The following is a 14,380-nucleotide window of genomic DNA, read 5'->3' on the forward strand; positions in this document are numbered from 1 at the left end:
TCTCTCTCTCTCTCTCTCTCTCTCGACCGTAATCTGGACAGGGAGACCCCACACATTACCTATCTATCCAAACCATACATATTGACTCAGAAGTCTCTATATGTTCTGATTCCCCTCTCTTTCTCTCTGTCTTCCACTCTGGGGTGGAGAGGTCAGCCAAAGATACATATAGATATCTGAAGTTGTTGTTTTTTTACATTTCCCCAGGCATGGTCAAGTTTAGGACTCGTAGGATCGTATCCCACCAATTGCGAGGCCCCAAAGGTTAAGGTCTCATCTAGCTAGTCCCCAAAGGATCAGGTCCCATCTAGCTAGTCCCCAAAGGATCAGGTCCCATCTAGCTAGTCCCAAAAGGTTCAGGTCCCATCTAGCTAGTCCCAAAAGGTTCAGGTCCCATCTAGCTAGTCCCCAAAGGATCAGGTCCCATCTAGCTAGTCCCCAAAGGATCAGGTCCCATCTAGCTAGTCCCAAAAGGTTCAGGTCCCATCTAGCTAGTCCCCAAAGGATCAGGTCCCATCTAGCTAGTCCCAAAAGGTTCAGGTCTCATCTAGCTAGTCCCCAAAGGATCAGGTCCCATCTAGCTAGTCCCAAAAGGTTCAGGTCCCATCTAGCTAGTCCCAAAAGGTTCAGGTCCCATCTAGCTAGTCCCCAAAGGTTAAGGTCTCCTCTAGCTAGTCCCCAAAGGATCAGGTCCCATCTAGCTAGTCCCAAAAGGTTCAGGTCCCATCTAGCTAGTCCCAAAAGGTTCAGGTCCCATCTAGCTAGTCCCCAAATGATCTGGTCCTGTCCCATCTAGCTAGTCCCCAAAGGATCAGGTCCCGTCTAGCGAGTCCCAAAAGGTTCAGGTCCCATCTAGCTAGTCCCCAAATGATCGGGTCCTGTCCCATCTAGCTAGTCCCCAAAGGATCAGGTCCCATCTAGCTAGTCCCAAAAGGTTCAGGTCCCATCTAGCTAGTCCTCAAAGGATCAGATCCCTTCTAGCTGGGCTTCACAGGAGAGCTGAGATTGACATGAGAGAGTGTGGAAGGATGAGACGACACCTTCATCTCCACTCCTCTCTTACCCCTCTCACAAACATGGTGCTAGCTTTGGCTCCCTGCCTCCTTCCCTTTAGTGAAAAGTCTGAAGTATGGCAACGCAAGACTGAAACAGTGCTATCCAGCCAACCTGAGGTGCTACAGTAACCTGGTGTTCTTATGACAGGTCACACCACTCTGCCAAAGTAAGGAAACGAACACACCTATACTGCCACAGCACTCTGTTCAGACGGCTCTTCTATCCAAACCCACAGATACAGCATAGCATTTAGCTTCTACAATCTACAAACTAAAATGGTTGAATAAAGTCGAAAACAACAAATGCAATTCACAGAGGTGCCTATTCTATGGGAATATTTTAGAGATATTAGAGATAAAATTGGATTATTAATTCCGTATCCATTCATTAAAGACAGGGTTTGAAGTATCCACTCTTTAAAATGGCATTATCCGCTCCTCTGTACAAATCCCACAGCTGTAAGTAATATTGTTAGGAAACACAACTTGTGATAGTTTGAATAGAAAGCCTTTCGTTATTGTTGAACACAAATGTGTATAATTATGCAAGCCGTGTTGTATACAGTGGATCCGCTCTTGCTAATTTAATGTTATTTAAATGTTGTTTAACCGTGGTTGTCGAATGAGCAAGGCTCTCTTTGTCAAAGCAATAGTCCTTCTCTCTGATAACTTTATGTATCAGTTTGCCCAACTGGTCTTGGAGTTTATAGATTTTTATTTTATGTGTAAATTTGGGGCTCCAGAGAACAGATTTATTGCAATGTTTATTGTCTTTTATTTTTTTATTTTTTGTTTATTTTATTTTTCACTTTTTTTTCTCTATGATAATCAATCATGTACTGTACCGGCTTTAGCTTGTGTTTTAAAGAACATGTGTGAAGTTATGTTTTTGTAAATCAATTTCAAACGTTTAAATGAGCTAAGAATACCTCACATTTTTACACATGACTGGGAGCAACAATTAACTGATGCCTGTTCATTTCCTCTTTGGAAAAATATCTGCCAAATAACTCATGAATCTCCAAGCCAAGACATATGCAGGTGCCTTCGTACATGTGTCTGTGTCCCTTGCATTTTCAGTGTACAATGTTCAGTTGTTCAATTAATACTTTTAAATCTGGGTTTGGACCTTTTGGTTTGAACACTTGCATACCTAATAAAAAGATTTTTTTTTCTACAGCTTGAAGTGCCTCCACTTTGTGTCCACTAGGGGGCAGCATGGTCTTACATTGACACTCCTCTGGTCGAGCTCCTGTACTTCTCCTCCTTGTTCCTTCTTATGACAAACATTTGGAATATGGAGGACAAAATTACTTAATATTAAATCATTTAAATGTATTATTAAATAATTTAATAAATATATATGTAAATACAGAATGTAATTGTGGAAATATTTCTAAATTGTCAACACTTTATTTTGAAAATATGTTTAATAATTGATTTTTTCACAATAATGTGACCATATTTCATTCATTGATGGTTTCATAATACAGTAATACAACATTGTTGTTTCAGAAAAAGTAGGCCTACTCTTATTTCATAATGATGACAGATCATTGATAGATGAAACTGATGAGCTGGCAGAGGCTGGACTCGGAGAGCACAGAATTCAATTCAGGGACAAATCATAGCTAAGAAATACATTTTTATATACACTGAACACATCGCCCTAAAAGATTTGAGTAACCATTCAAAAAGGCAAAAGCGATCCTGGAAGGTAACGCCCAACTGCACGACGTGCCTCCTGGATTGTGTCATGAAATGAAAAAGGTAGTCAGGAAATTAAAAAGGCCAATGAGAAAAAATCTCTTGGAAATACACGTCATTATTCTGAAATAAAAGTACTTTTTATGAAAATACACCCTTGGAAATACAGTGTATTAGGCCTATTGTGAAATCATCAATGGTCACATTATTGTACAAAATTACAATTTTAAAATGACATGCATTCTGTGTGTGTATAATTGTTTATTTATATACTTATTGAATAATATTTAATGATTCAATATTGAGTAACTCAGCCCTCCATATTGGAATACCTAATTCAGAAGTAATCCATAAAAGGGGGATCAGAGAAAGACAGCATACTGTAGGCTATCATCTGACAATCTGTGTGTGTGTGTATGTGTGTGTGTGTGAGAGAGAGAGAGAGAGAGAGAGAGAGAGATGTCTCAAAAGGCCTATCTCCCGCCAGGATTTGAAATTAGAACTTTAATCCTGGTATTGCACTAGTTGTGAAACAGGGTTGTGAATGATTCCTTTGATGTCTCCAGATGATTGGTCCAACCGACCAGGTGTATGGGGAGGCCCTATCTGGTCTAGGACGTCCCATGTGGATGTGATTCATCTCTGGCAGTAGCTCTATGAATTTCCACAACTTTATTCAAACAGTTCATATTTTTCAGTTACGTATACAGTCATCGTATATGTGTGAAATCGCATCTTTTTTGAAGAAGAAATGGTGATTCATTGTGATGAATTACGTATTTATGTAAAATTGTTTTGAAAGGAGAGGGACAAGTCTATGCCATGGGTTTGGACCAATCCCTGTGCCACTGTCACTGCGCGCCTGCTTTGGGTCCCACCCTAATTTCCAACGCTCAGACAGCAACACATACAGTGGTGACGTGAGACATATCGACATGGCAATACGAACCGCTTTGAATTTGAATTCCCAAAGTGTATAGCTCGCCACTGAACTACACCTGGTGCTGGACATTACCTTGGCTATGATGGATTCCGTTGTGGGGGGCGATCAGACGCTTCCCATTGATATCAATGGAAGGTAGGACAACGGAATTAGCTAGCAAACGAGTTGGCTAACGCGCTAAGCTAGCTAGCATAGCTAACATAACCAGACAATTGTAACTTAACTGTCAATATAAGTTGCCGTGGCCTAACCAAACCAAACTAACGTTAACTAGCGGTTACCCCACAGTGGTTTTGTGTATATCTAGCTAGCCATAACTAATCACTAGCACTGTTCTCTGGATTAAAATGCTTACGAGCAGTAAGGTATCATTAGCCTAGCTATGAGATCACGGATGTTTATGTTGTTGTTGTGTTGATGTTGTGTTGATGTTGTCATACAAGCGCGAGCCAGAACAAGCAGACCGTTGACATTGAAAAAAACAAAGAAACGAGGTACTGCTGGCTGTTCAGCATACATGGCTAGCGAGCATAGCAGTCTGACTGCTAGACAGACAGCTAACGCGAGCTAAATAACGTAGCTTGAAATGTTTGTTCTCGTCTTTCGGAACCAACTTTTAGACCTAGCTAGCTACTATTTTGGAATCCAGCTAGCTGCTGACCTGCCGTGCATGGAGGACTCGCTGTCACACTCACAGTAACGTTACATCGCTCACTTCAGCTTTGTCATCCTCACTGCTCCGGCATATCTGGCGAGGACGTGTGGAAAGCGGAAATTATGGTGTGTTCGTTTGTGGTCGGAGGTGGCAAGTCGCAAGTGGCAAAATACCTACCTCCGACCTGTGTGCATTCGAGCTATATACCATTATATCACAGTTACCTAGTTATATCTAGTGCATTCGAGCAACTGGGGGCTGAGAAACATATCCGAATTTGCGACGAGGAAGTGCGAGTTCATGCGGTGTTTTATTTAATAATTCCTAGTAGCAAGTCGCAATTTGCCACCTCCCAGTTATAAACGAACGCACCATTAGTCGGTGCTGTCATATCTGAAATGTTGAATCTCCTTGCTCGGCATGTCTGTCCACCATGAACAGCGTGTAATATGATAGGTGAGTCTCCACGTTATGCTATTTGATCATTGCTGAAGGCTTTTAGACATTAGGCTATATACGAGTTGTTGCTGCATTTAGACAGCCAGTTGCCAGACAGTACAGTTACAGTAGCGGTATATGTAGTGAATCCAAGGTGAAGCCTATAATGCCAGATTGTGTAACAGGGTCATCCAGGTGGTAAGCCACCGCCGTAACTCAAGATGGAAGAGATCGTAGTGGTGTGAATTACTTAATTCTGAAACCTGAGTCTCACCAACTCTACAATTAAACATTCGGGGTACTCCATAGCAGGAGGCTTCTCCTCGTTGTGCAACACTAGGCATTGTCTTGTAACTGGTGAATACAAACAGGAAAGTGTGAGAAGAGGAAGTTCGTGTGTATAACTTCTCGCTGGGAGTGCTAAGCTTCTGATTGTGTTGGTTTGGTCCTGTCTGAGTCCAGTCACAGTATTGTTTACTAAAGTCATTACTACAGGTCGATTGCCACTAAAGGTGACTAAAGTCCCGTTTTATTGCATTCCTTTCAGACATATAGTGTGTGTGTGTTCTTTACAGTATGGGTGCTGCATCCTCTTCTTGGTCATTGTTTTTGCTGAATTGGTGTTTGTGGCGCTCATACTGTATGAAGGTTGGGTCAGGGGTGTGTCCTCCCATAGACCACAGTGTTCTGTCAGTTGTTATTATAACCCACATGGCAACTGCTGACCGTGTTGATGTCATATCTGGGGCACTCCGCCAGTCTCAGTTCATAAACTGCAGTGTGTTATATTTTTCCTGTATTTATCCCATATGGCTGGTGTGTCTGGCCTCTCCTGAACTAGGATATGAGAGCAGCTTCCCAGATCCAGACCCAGCCCGGTGCCGGACCGGAGAACCTCTCTTTAATATGCCAGGAGGAAAGCATCTTTAGTGCCTGCATGAGGGGAAGCAGGAGGGGGAGGGAGGAAGGAAGTCATACTGAGCTGGACCTGTTATTATTGGAGCCAAGAGTCACCACAATTGCATGTTAAATAACTGACCATGGACACCTCACAGATCATGTTCAACATGACTTCCCTCCTACTCAAATTTTAAACTACTAACTACATAGACGTTGATGGGTGCTTGAGTCCACCTTGTGATCTATTGTGTTAAAACATGACAGCATTGCTATTGTGGTGATCTGGTGATGTAGTAGGCTTATTATAGTAGCATCAGTTGTGTTGTCCTAATGCCATGCCATCCGCATTGCCCAGGTCAGATGCAATTTGTGTGTTGCATTGTCTCTGTGTGTGTCCACTGTTCTTCATATCCTCTGCTGATGTCTGGCTCGACAACACACCACAGAGGCTGTTTGTTTATCAATGAAAGCCCTCTTAGGCTGCCTCTGTCTGTCTCCTCTCTCTGGGCACATTTTGTTTTACAAACATCGCTACAGGGTAAAAACCTAGACCTAGAAGAAAATAAAAAAAACTAGACTGTGGACAGACTGTCTTCCCTTTTTTGACTATTCCATTGGTCTAAAGGGAGTTGACTCCATACAATGGCAAAACAATGTGCTCACTCTCTCTGAACATGATAGGCAGCATGTCACTGGCACATGGTCATTGGTCATCTGCATAGGCAGTGCGCGCGCGCGCACACACACACACACACAGAAGTAAACAGTGAGTAGGGGGAAAGAGCCAGTGTCAGAGCTGATTTAGAGCAAGCAGAGAGTCGTTCTCCAGCTATTTATGGAGAGTCCTTAGGGGCAGGGGGACAGGCGAGCGTGAGTAATGCATAAACATCAGAATACATTTCTCATCCGTGTGCTTGTGTTCAGTGTTATTTGATTACTGAGGAAGTCTATGGAAGCTGCGTCATAGTAGACCAGGGGTGTTCAGGTTTAGCTGTGATGTTGCGATGTGAACCATACCACTGTGACCAGCAACACTGTCAGATAGTTTTATCTTAATAACAGTAATGTTCTTGACCTGGCTGTGTTTCTCTAACGGAGTTAATATTACTGTGTCCAGCTGCAGCATATCCAGACTTCCAGACTCCATAGACACTGGGAACTTCTCCATGGACAACATGACAGGTACAGTACAGAGCTTCTCCAGTTTATATTATTCTCTCTCTCTCTCTCTCTCTCTCTCTCTCTCTTTCTCTCTTCTCTTCTCTTCTCTTCTCTTCTCTTCTCTTCTCTTCTCTTCTCTTCTCTTCTCTTCTCTTCTCTTCTCTTCTCTTCTCTCTCTGTTTCTCCCCTGTGTTTTAATTCAGACTGCTGACTGCTGGCGTGCCGTTGCTGTGACTTCTGTGTTGTGTCCTCAGAGAGGGAGGTGGAGAAGGATAGCGTTGATTATCTTACTGCTCATTCGCTAGTCATTGTTTTGCCATGTAGTCTCGCCACTAGTCAGAAACAGTTTGATACGGACGTGAGGATTTACTGAGCCCTGAATCTCTCTAACGACGTTGCCTGTCAAAGATACTGTGCACATGCACTTAGCACACACGCTCTCTCCCTCCCTCCCTCTCTCTCTCTCGCTCTCTCTCTCTCTCTCTCTCTCTCTCTCACCCTCATACACACAAACTCTGTCTGTTTCAGCTGTAGATCCCCTAGGTAACAGGACACCTGAGCCAGTTATAGCTGTGTCTGCTGCAGGCTCACCCATGGATGACAGCCAGGCACCATGAATCTGACTTTGGGGCTCTGGGACTCGTGTGACTGCTCTGGGTCTCTGACTGCTCGGGGACTCTGAGTCTGCTCTGGGACTGCTCTGAGTCTGCTCTGGGACTGCTCTGAGTCTGCTCTGGGACTGCTCTGGCTCTGCTCTAGGGCTCTGGGTAGAGTCAACAACACAGACATGAGGTTGAATATGACCAGAGCACATTTTTGGCAGATTTCCTGGGTAAAGATTAGACATAGGCTGGTATTGACAAAAAAACAACTATCAGTGGAGATCCTCTATTGAAAGGACTTCTTAGTCCCAGACTAGATTTGGGCCTAATTTGGGTTTAGGAAACCGAATGGAGGGTAATTAATCAAGGGTGGTTTGTGTAGTTGTGAAACGTGCTGTTGATTTATTTAGAGTGTCATATGAGCAGCGTCGTTAGATGGTTGATTGGCTGACTGACCTGAGCTGGTATAAACAGGGCAGCTGTCCAGTAGCTCTCTCCTCGTACTGTCCACCCCTGCCACGCTCTGTCAGTGTGTTAAACATTGCCAGGATTTACATGGCTTAGAACAGTGGTGTGTGTGTGTGTGAGTGTGAGTCTGAGTCTGAGTCTGAGTCTGAGTGTGAGTGTGAGTGTGAGTGTGAGTGTGAGTGTGAGTGTGAGTGTGAGTGTGTGTGTGTGTGTGTGTGTGTGTGTGTGTGTGTGTGTGTGTGTGTGTGAGCGTGTGTGTGTGAGCGTGTGTGTGAGCGTGTGTGTGAGCGTGTGTGTGTTTTGACTTTACATTGTGGGGACACCACAAGTATAGTTAAACAAGAAAAATGGGACTTATGTGGGGCCATTCGAAGTTCCCACAATCTTAGGGCTAATTTTAGGGTCAAAGGTTAGGGTTTAGAGCTTGGGCTACTATTATGGTTATGGTTGGGGTTAGGTAAGTAAAGTAAGTAGGGTTAGGGCTAGGGGTCAAAGGTTACGTTTAGGGTCTCCCTCTCCTCATCCACAGCTCCTCTCACCTCCGGGGTCCCTCAAGGCTCCATTTTGGGCCCTATCTTTTTTTTGATTTACATGCTGCCGCTGGGGTCAATCTTTAGGAAACATAACATCTCTTTCCAGTGCTTTGCGGATGATGTGCAGATCTATCTGCCCCTGAAATCAAAAGGCAAGGACTCTGTACAACCACTGCTGGACTGTCTACGAGATGTCAAATCCTGAATGGACGTGAACTTTTTAAATCTTAATGAAAGTAAGACTGAGATCATTATGTTTGGTCATGACCCCTCAGACTGTACCACTGGTTTGTTGGGCCCCTTCTCCCCAAATATCCGTTCCTCAGTCAAAAATATCGGGGTGACCTTTGACAGTTCTTTTAAATTTGACAAACAGGTTAGCTCTGTCATAAGAACCAGCTTCTTCCAACTAAGACTTCTTGCCAAGGTAAAGGGCTATCTCTCCCCCAAAGACTTGGAGAGAGTAATACCCATGCTTTTATCAACACTCACCTTGGTTATTCTAATTCTTTGTATGTCGGCATTGACCAGTCACTGATGCGTCGCCTGCAGCTTGTGCAGAATGCAGCAGCTCGTCTCGTCTCCTTACTGGCAAGCGAAACCCCGACCACATCACCCCAATCTTGGCCTCGCTCCACTGGCTCCCAGGGCGTTTTAGAATTGATTTCTAGATTGTGTTGTTTGTTTTTAAAGCTCTTAATGGACTGGCACCTCAGTATCTTGCCGATCTCCTGCACTTTCATGCCCCAGCTAGAGAACTGAGATCCTCTAATCAGCTGCTGCTGGCTGTCCCAAAGACTCGGCTGAAGACTAGAGGTGACCGAGCCTTTGGGGTCGCAGCCCCTAGGCTCTGGAACAGTCTGCCCTGGCACATTAGGTCTGCCCAGCCCCGAGGCCCCTAGGCTCTGGAACAGTCTGCCCTGGCACATTAGGTCTGCCCAGACCGTAGAGATTTTTAAGTCTTCTTTAAAGACTCACCTGTTCTCCCAGGCCTTCAACTCAGGTTGAGCTGGACACCCGATGGCCCCTGTATTGTACTGTATTTTATATTGCTTATTGTGTATGATGTATTGTAGTGTTCTGTTGCGTGCTGGGTGTTTTGTTGCTCTGGAGCTGTACAGCACTTTTGTCAACCTCGGTGGTTTTATATGTGCTTTATAAGTGCAATTTGAGTTGAGTTGAGGGTTAGGTTTAGGGGATTTTGGGTAGTTATGGTTAAGGTTTAGGGCTAAGGTTAAGTTTCGGTGGTCCCCAAAACATGTAGTAAAGTATGTGTGTGTGTCTGTGTCTGTGTCTGTCTATGTGTGTGTGTGTGTGTGTGCGTGCACGTGCTTGTGTGTGTAATCTCCATCTTAACTCTCTCCCTCTTATTCTCCAGCTCCATCGTTCCCAGATAAGATGTCTCCCGTCAAGGCTCTCGCCATGAAGGACTATGAGAACGTGAGTCGCTTTAACAGAAGAAGAGCTGATGTCACGTGTTCTGAGACTCATTCCAGTCACTATGGTGGTAGATCACTGAGGGGAACTATAGGGTTAGCTGCAGCATATGTAGGCTGGTCATGAAGCCAAGTGCTTTACAGGATATTATGAGTTAATAAACCTTGGGCTGGTCAACCTGGGGGGAATCACCATGTAAGGAGGTTTAGTGGTGAGTGTGTGTGGGGGGGAGAGAGAGACAGACGAGCAGAAAGAGTGTGTGCCCTGAATCCTGCATTTCAGTGGTCTACTCAGATTTCTCCTCATGCTGACTGTATGATTAGAGGTTTTTTTGTTGTCCAGGCTCTCGCACACTCACATGCACACTCACATGCGCACGCGCGCGCGCACACACACACACACACACACACACACACACACACACACACACACACACACACACACACACACACACACACTCATACTCCCTCTCTCTATCCTCTGCCCAACCCCCAGCCCCAGATGTGAGTAGTTACAGGCCTGCAGCACAATGATGCACAGTCTGATGGACACCCCCTCCCCGCAAAAACACACACACACACACACACACACACACACACACACACACACACACTCGCTCTCTTTCCATTCACTGGGGCATGTTAAAGCCCTCTCTTTCACCAGAGATGAAATGTGTAACCACTTCGTTATATTTGACCTCATTTATGTGTAGATTGGCATCGTTTGTTAACTACAGAATAAACAGAGAGACAGAAGAACAAACAGCGGTCTGCCCTTCGTCCAGTGCTAGTAGCTAGCTAACATTATTCATCCTAATTAGCAGTCGACTAGTTTCCATGAGCTGAGCTCCCATCTCATAATGCACGCTAATATAATTATTATTATATTATAAATGTATTATATCTGTCCCTCAGCAAATCACAGCTCTGAAGAAGGAGAACTTTAACCTGAAGCTGCGCATCTACTTCTTGGAGGAACGCATTCAGCAGAAATGTGACGACTCCACAGAGGACATCTACAAAACGGTGTGTGTGCCAGTCTGTCTCTCTGTCTCCCTTATTGTGTGTGTGAGTGTGTGTGAGTGTGTATGTCTGTATGTCTGTCCTTTCACCCACGCCATCCCAGACCCTGCCACTGGCGTGTCGTCATCCTGTAGCTTATGTGACTCAGACTTTCCCAACGGGGATGTAGAGAACGAGCACACTGCCCGACCCTGACGACCCCACGGTCCTTGCCCCAACAGCCCCCACCCCAATGACCCCACAGTCCCCGCCCCAACAACCCCAACCCCGACGACCCCACAGTCCCCGCCCCCACAGTCCCAGCCCCGACAGCCCTGACCCCACGGTCCCAGCCCTAACAGCCCCAACCCTGATTCCACGTAGTAGGCCTGGATACAACAGGGCATTGTCCCAGAACCCAACCCCCCCTCAGATGCTCAGACCAGCCCCTCCAACCCCCCTGCTGGCCAGAGCCCACCAACACCATCCTGAACACCATTCTGCCCTGGGTCTTTATGGCGGCGGCAGTACATGCTGTTGATCACACCACATAAAATACCTTGATTGCTCACCTGCTGAGTTTGTCCAACGCCAAGCTTTTGATGCTTTGAAGTGTAGGCTGAACATCATTTCTATGAATGGACCCTCTCGAACCGTCCAAGAGGGGACGACCCCATACCATATGCTGGGGTGTGTTACTGAAGGAACTGCTCCAAAGAAAGCACACAATCTAAATGAATAAAAATGAGTTTTAGACTGTAGATGTAGTGTTTTAAGTTGAGTTTGATTGTGTTTAGAGTTGGATTATGTTAGATGGACTATATTCTCTTCTGAGTGTTTGACTGTGTGCCGGCCCCTGTCCTCCTTAGAACATAGAGCTGAAGGTGGAGGTGGAGTCCATGAAGAGGGAGCTGAGTGAGAAGCAGGAGCTCCTGGTGTCGGCATCGTGAGTCCAAGTGTCCTACATGCCCTCCCACTAGGGCTGCACGATTATGACAAAAGATGATAATTGCGATTATTTGCTTCAAAATGGTAATTGCAATTAATAATTGCGATTTAATATTTCAAAGTAATAGCTTTAGCTCTGCACAGTTTGCCTATGACCTGCTGGGCTTGAGGGACATCATTTTTTTCGTAACCAAAATGCTCCCAAATCACGGACGTTGATCCCTTTCTTGCTACTAACTCACTGACCTCGTTTTCGCTCATCTTTTCACTACTCACAGCTGCAGGTACTCTTGTGACACTTGTCTTGACCTACTGCTATCTGTCTTCTCAGTGAAATTGCTGTGCACAGCGCACTCAGCGGGAACGCATGTGATTGGTCAGACAGCATAAGCGCCTGTGATTCGTCCGTGTAGTCCTAGCACACTCAATTCAAAGCAAAATTATTAATCACATTAATTTCGGCCTTTTGCGATTAGTTAAAAACATGGCGGAGGTCATAATCGCAATTTCGATTAATTCACGATTAATTGTGCAGCCCTACCTCCCACCAGCGCCTGCCATTAATCACTTTCTTTTTTCGTCATTCGTCTATCGTGGCTCAGAAAGCTCCTTTTCGTTTTCTCTCTGAACCCGTGCGTCCGTCTCCCCTCAGGAAAGCTCTGGAGAGTCTGGCTGGTCGAGAGTCGGGGGACCACCAGCGTGTGAGACAGCAGGCCCAGAGAGAGATGGACGCCCTCAGGGAAGCACTCAACAAGAGGATAGCGGACCTGGAGCAGGTAAGGACTGGCCCAGGAGGCTGGGGGTGGGGGATAGATGACCCCCACCACACACACACACACACACACACACACACACACACACATACACTGTTACGCTGGTGGTGAAAACACCTTGGAACTGTATTGGAGAGAGAAATGTCTACAGAAGCTAAACAGGAGTCTCAGATTTAACCTTTGCATCATCGACGCTTATTGAGTCGCCGGTGCTTTTGAGCGAGCGGATGAGGTACGACGTGTCGTCCGATCTCGTCCACATCAGGGCGTGAGAGAGGCCGAGCAGGAGGTGGAGAAGATGGCCACCATCGCCGAGCAGGAGAAGCTGAGGAGCATCGAGATGGAGAAGCAGCTCCTGGCGCTGGGCCTGACCCCCGGCACCTTCGGCCCCCCCTCCGCCACCCTCCCGCCCCCCCAGCAGCTGCAGCAGGCCCTGCGGGAGAAGGACAGGTACGGCCCGGAGACCCCCAGAGGACAGGGGGGGGGGTCCTGAACGCGTGCGCTGCTCACAATGACTGTAATACTCATGGAAGATGCTTTTATAACCTGAACGAGGCAATAAGGAGCTCCTCCATTGGTACTTTCCATTAAAATAAGACGTTGGGGTGAAATAAGACTTTGATAACGGAGTTGTATTATCCTCTGATCTCCAGCGTGATAGAACAGCTGAGGACGTCGGTTCAGAGCCAGGAGGCCGTCATCCAGCAGCTACAGAAGGCCAGCAGAGACCAGCACACAGACCCACCAGCCCCAGACCACCTCAGACAACTCTCCACTCTCATTGGCCAGAAGGACGAGGAGCTGGAGGTAGGACCTGTGTGATTGGTGGATTGTAGCTGGTGCTGTATAGAACTCTGGAGATGTTCTTTTTCTAGTTATTTTGCAGAATATTCTAAAGAACCAGCGTTCTTTAGTTCTGGTTCAGGGGTCTTACAGGGAGTGTTGAGTGACTCCATTTATCATCAGACCTTTGATGAGATGAATCGGCCATCCCACTACTGTTGTCTGATGTGTGTGTGTGTGTGTGTGTGTGTGTGTTTGTGTATTCCTACCTTGCAGGCCCTGAGGGATGAGCTGGACAGAGGAAAGGACCAGAGGGAGAGAGACCAGCAGGTTAGTCTGGTTCTCTTTTGTCCTTCATCTTTTCTCCTCCACTTGCTGTGGCTTTCTGGGTACTGAGCCCAAATGTCGCCTGAGCCTGCTTTGAGAGTGACAGAGTGTGTACTCTGATCTTATACATGATCACTGACCTCTGCTAGTCTGGCTGTCCCATCAGAGTGCACCCGTTTTGTTTTGTCATTCAGTAGCAGCTCTTTTATGCTGTTCTGGGTCACACTCCAGTTATGCTGACCTGGGTCACACTCAGCTACCCTTCTCTCATCAGTCTCCTGCATTAACACGTCAAGTCACTCAAGCATACGCGCACACACACACACACACACACACACACACACACACACACACACACACACATACACATCCTTCCTATGCTGTGTGACCAGTCACTGTGTGCTGCTTTGAGGAGGCTTGTCTGTTGGTGCTGACGTAGTGAGGAAGTTGAACCCTGGCAGCATTTATGGGGTGCCTTTTTTCTCTGAGCGTCTCCTGTTATTTTTGGTAGTTTTACAACTCAGTGTGCGTGTGCGCGTGTGTTTTGCTTAATTGTGGAAGGTCAGCTCGTAGCTGTGGAATGTCGGGGGTCCTTGGTGTTTATAGAAGGCTTACATCATTACTGCCTGTGGAGAGAAAGAGAGTTCAG

At 46.0% G+C, this 14,380-nt stretch overlaps 1 protein-coding gene across 1 annotated transcript in view; it reads left to right on the forward strand.

Moving 5' to 3' along the window:
• Nucleotides 1-3,751: 3,751 nt before the first annotated feature.
• The window catches only part of cdk5rap2 (CDK5 regulatory subunit associated protein 2), a 39,501-nt gene continuing 28,872 nt past the window's right edge, over nucleotides 3,752-14,380 (forward strand). Inside the window, exons 1-9 of the mRNA XM_084442547.1 lie at nucleotides 3,752-3,840; nucleotides 6,816-6,880; nucleotides 9,841-9,902; nucleotides 10,814-10,924; nucleotides 11,770-11,846; nucleotides 12,501-12,624; nucleotides 12,887-13,071; nucleotides 13,275-13,428; nucleotides 13,681-13,734. Coding sequence (XP_084298673.1) covers nucleotides 3,785-3,840; nucleotides 6,816-6,880; nucleotides 9,841-9,902; nucleotides 10,814-10,924; nucleotides 11,770-11,846; nucleotides 12,501-12,624; nucleotides 12,887-13,071; nucleotides 13,275-13,428; nucleotides 13,681-13,734 — 888 coding nt within the window. The 5' untranslated portion in view covers nucleotides 3,752-3,784. The remainder of the gene's footprint in view (nucleotides 3,841-6,815; nucleotides 6,881-9,840; nucleotides 9,903-10,813; nucleotides 10,925-11,769; nucleotides 11,847-12,500; nucleotides 12,625-12,886; nucleotides 13,072-13,274; nucleotides 13,429-13,680; nucleotides 13,735-14,380) is intronic.

Source organism: Borostomias antarcticus (genome assembly GCF_949987555.1).
Source record: "Borostomias antarcticus genome assembly, chromosome: 8".
Classification (NCBI taxonomy): Eukaryota; Metazoa; Chordata; class Actinopteri; order Stomiiformes; family Stomiidae; genus Borostomias; species Borostomias antarcticus.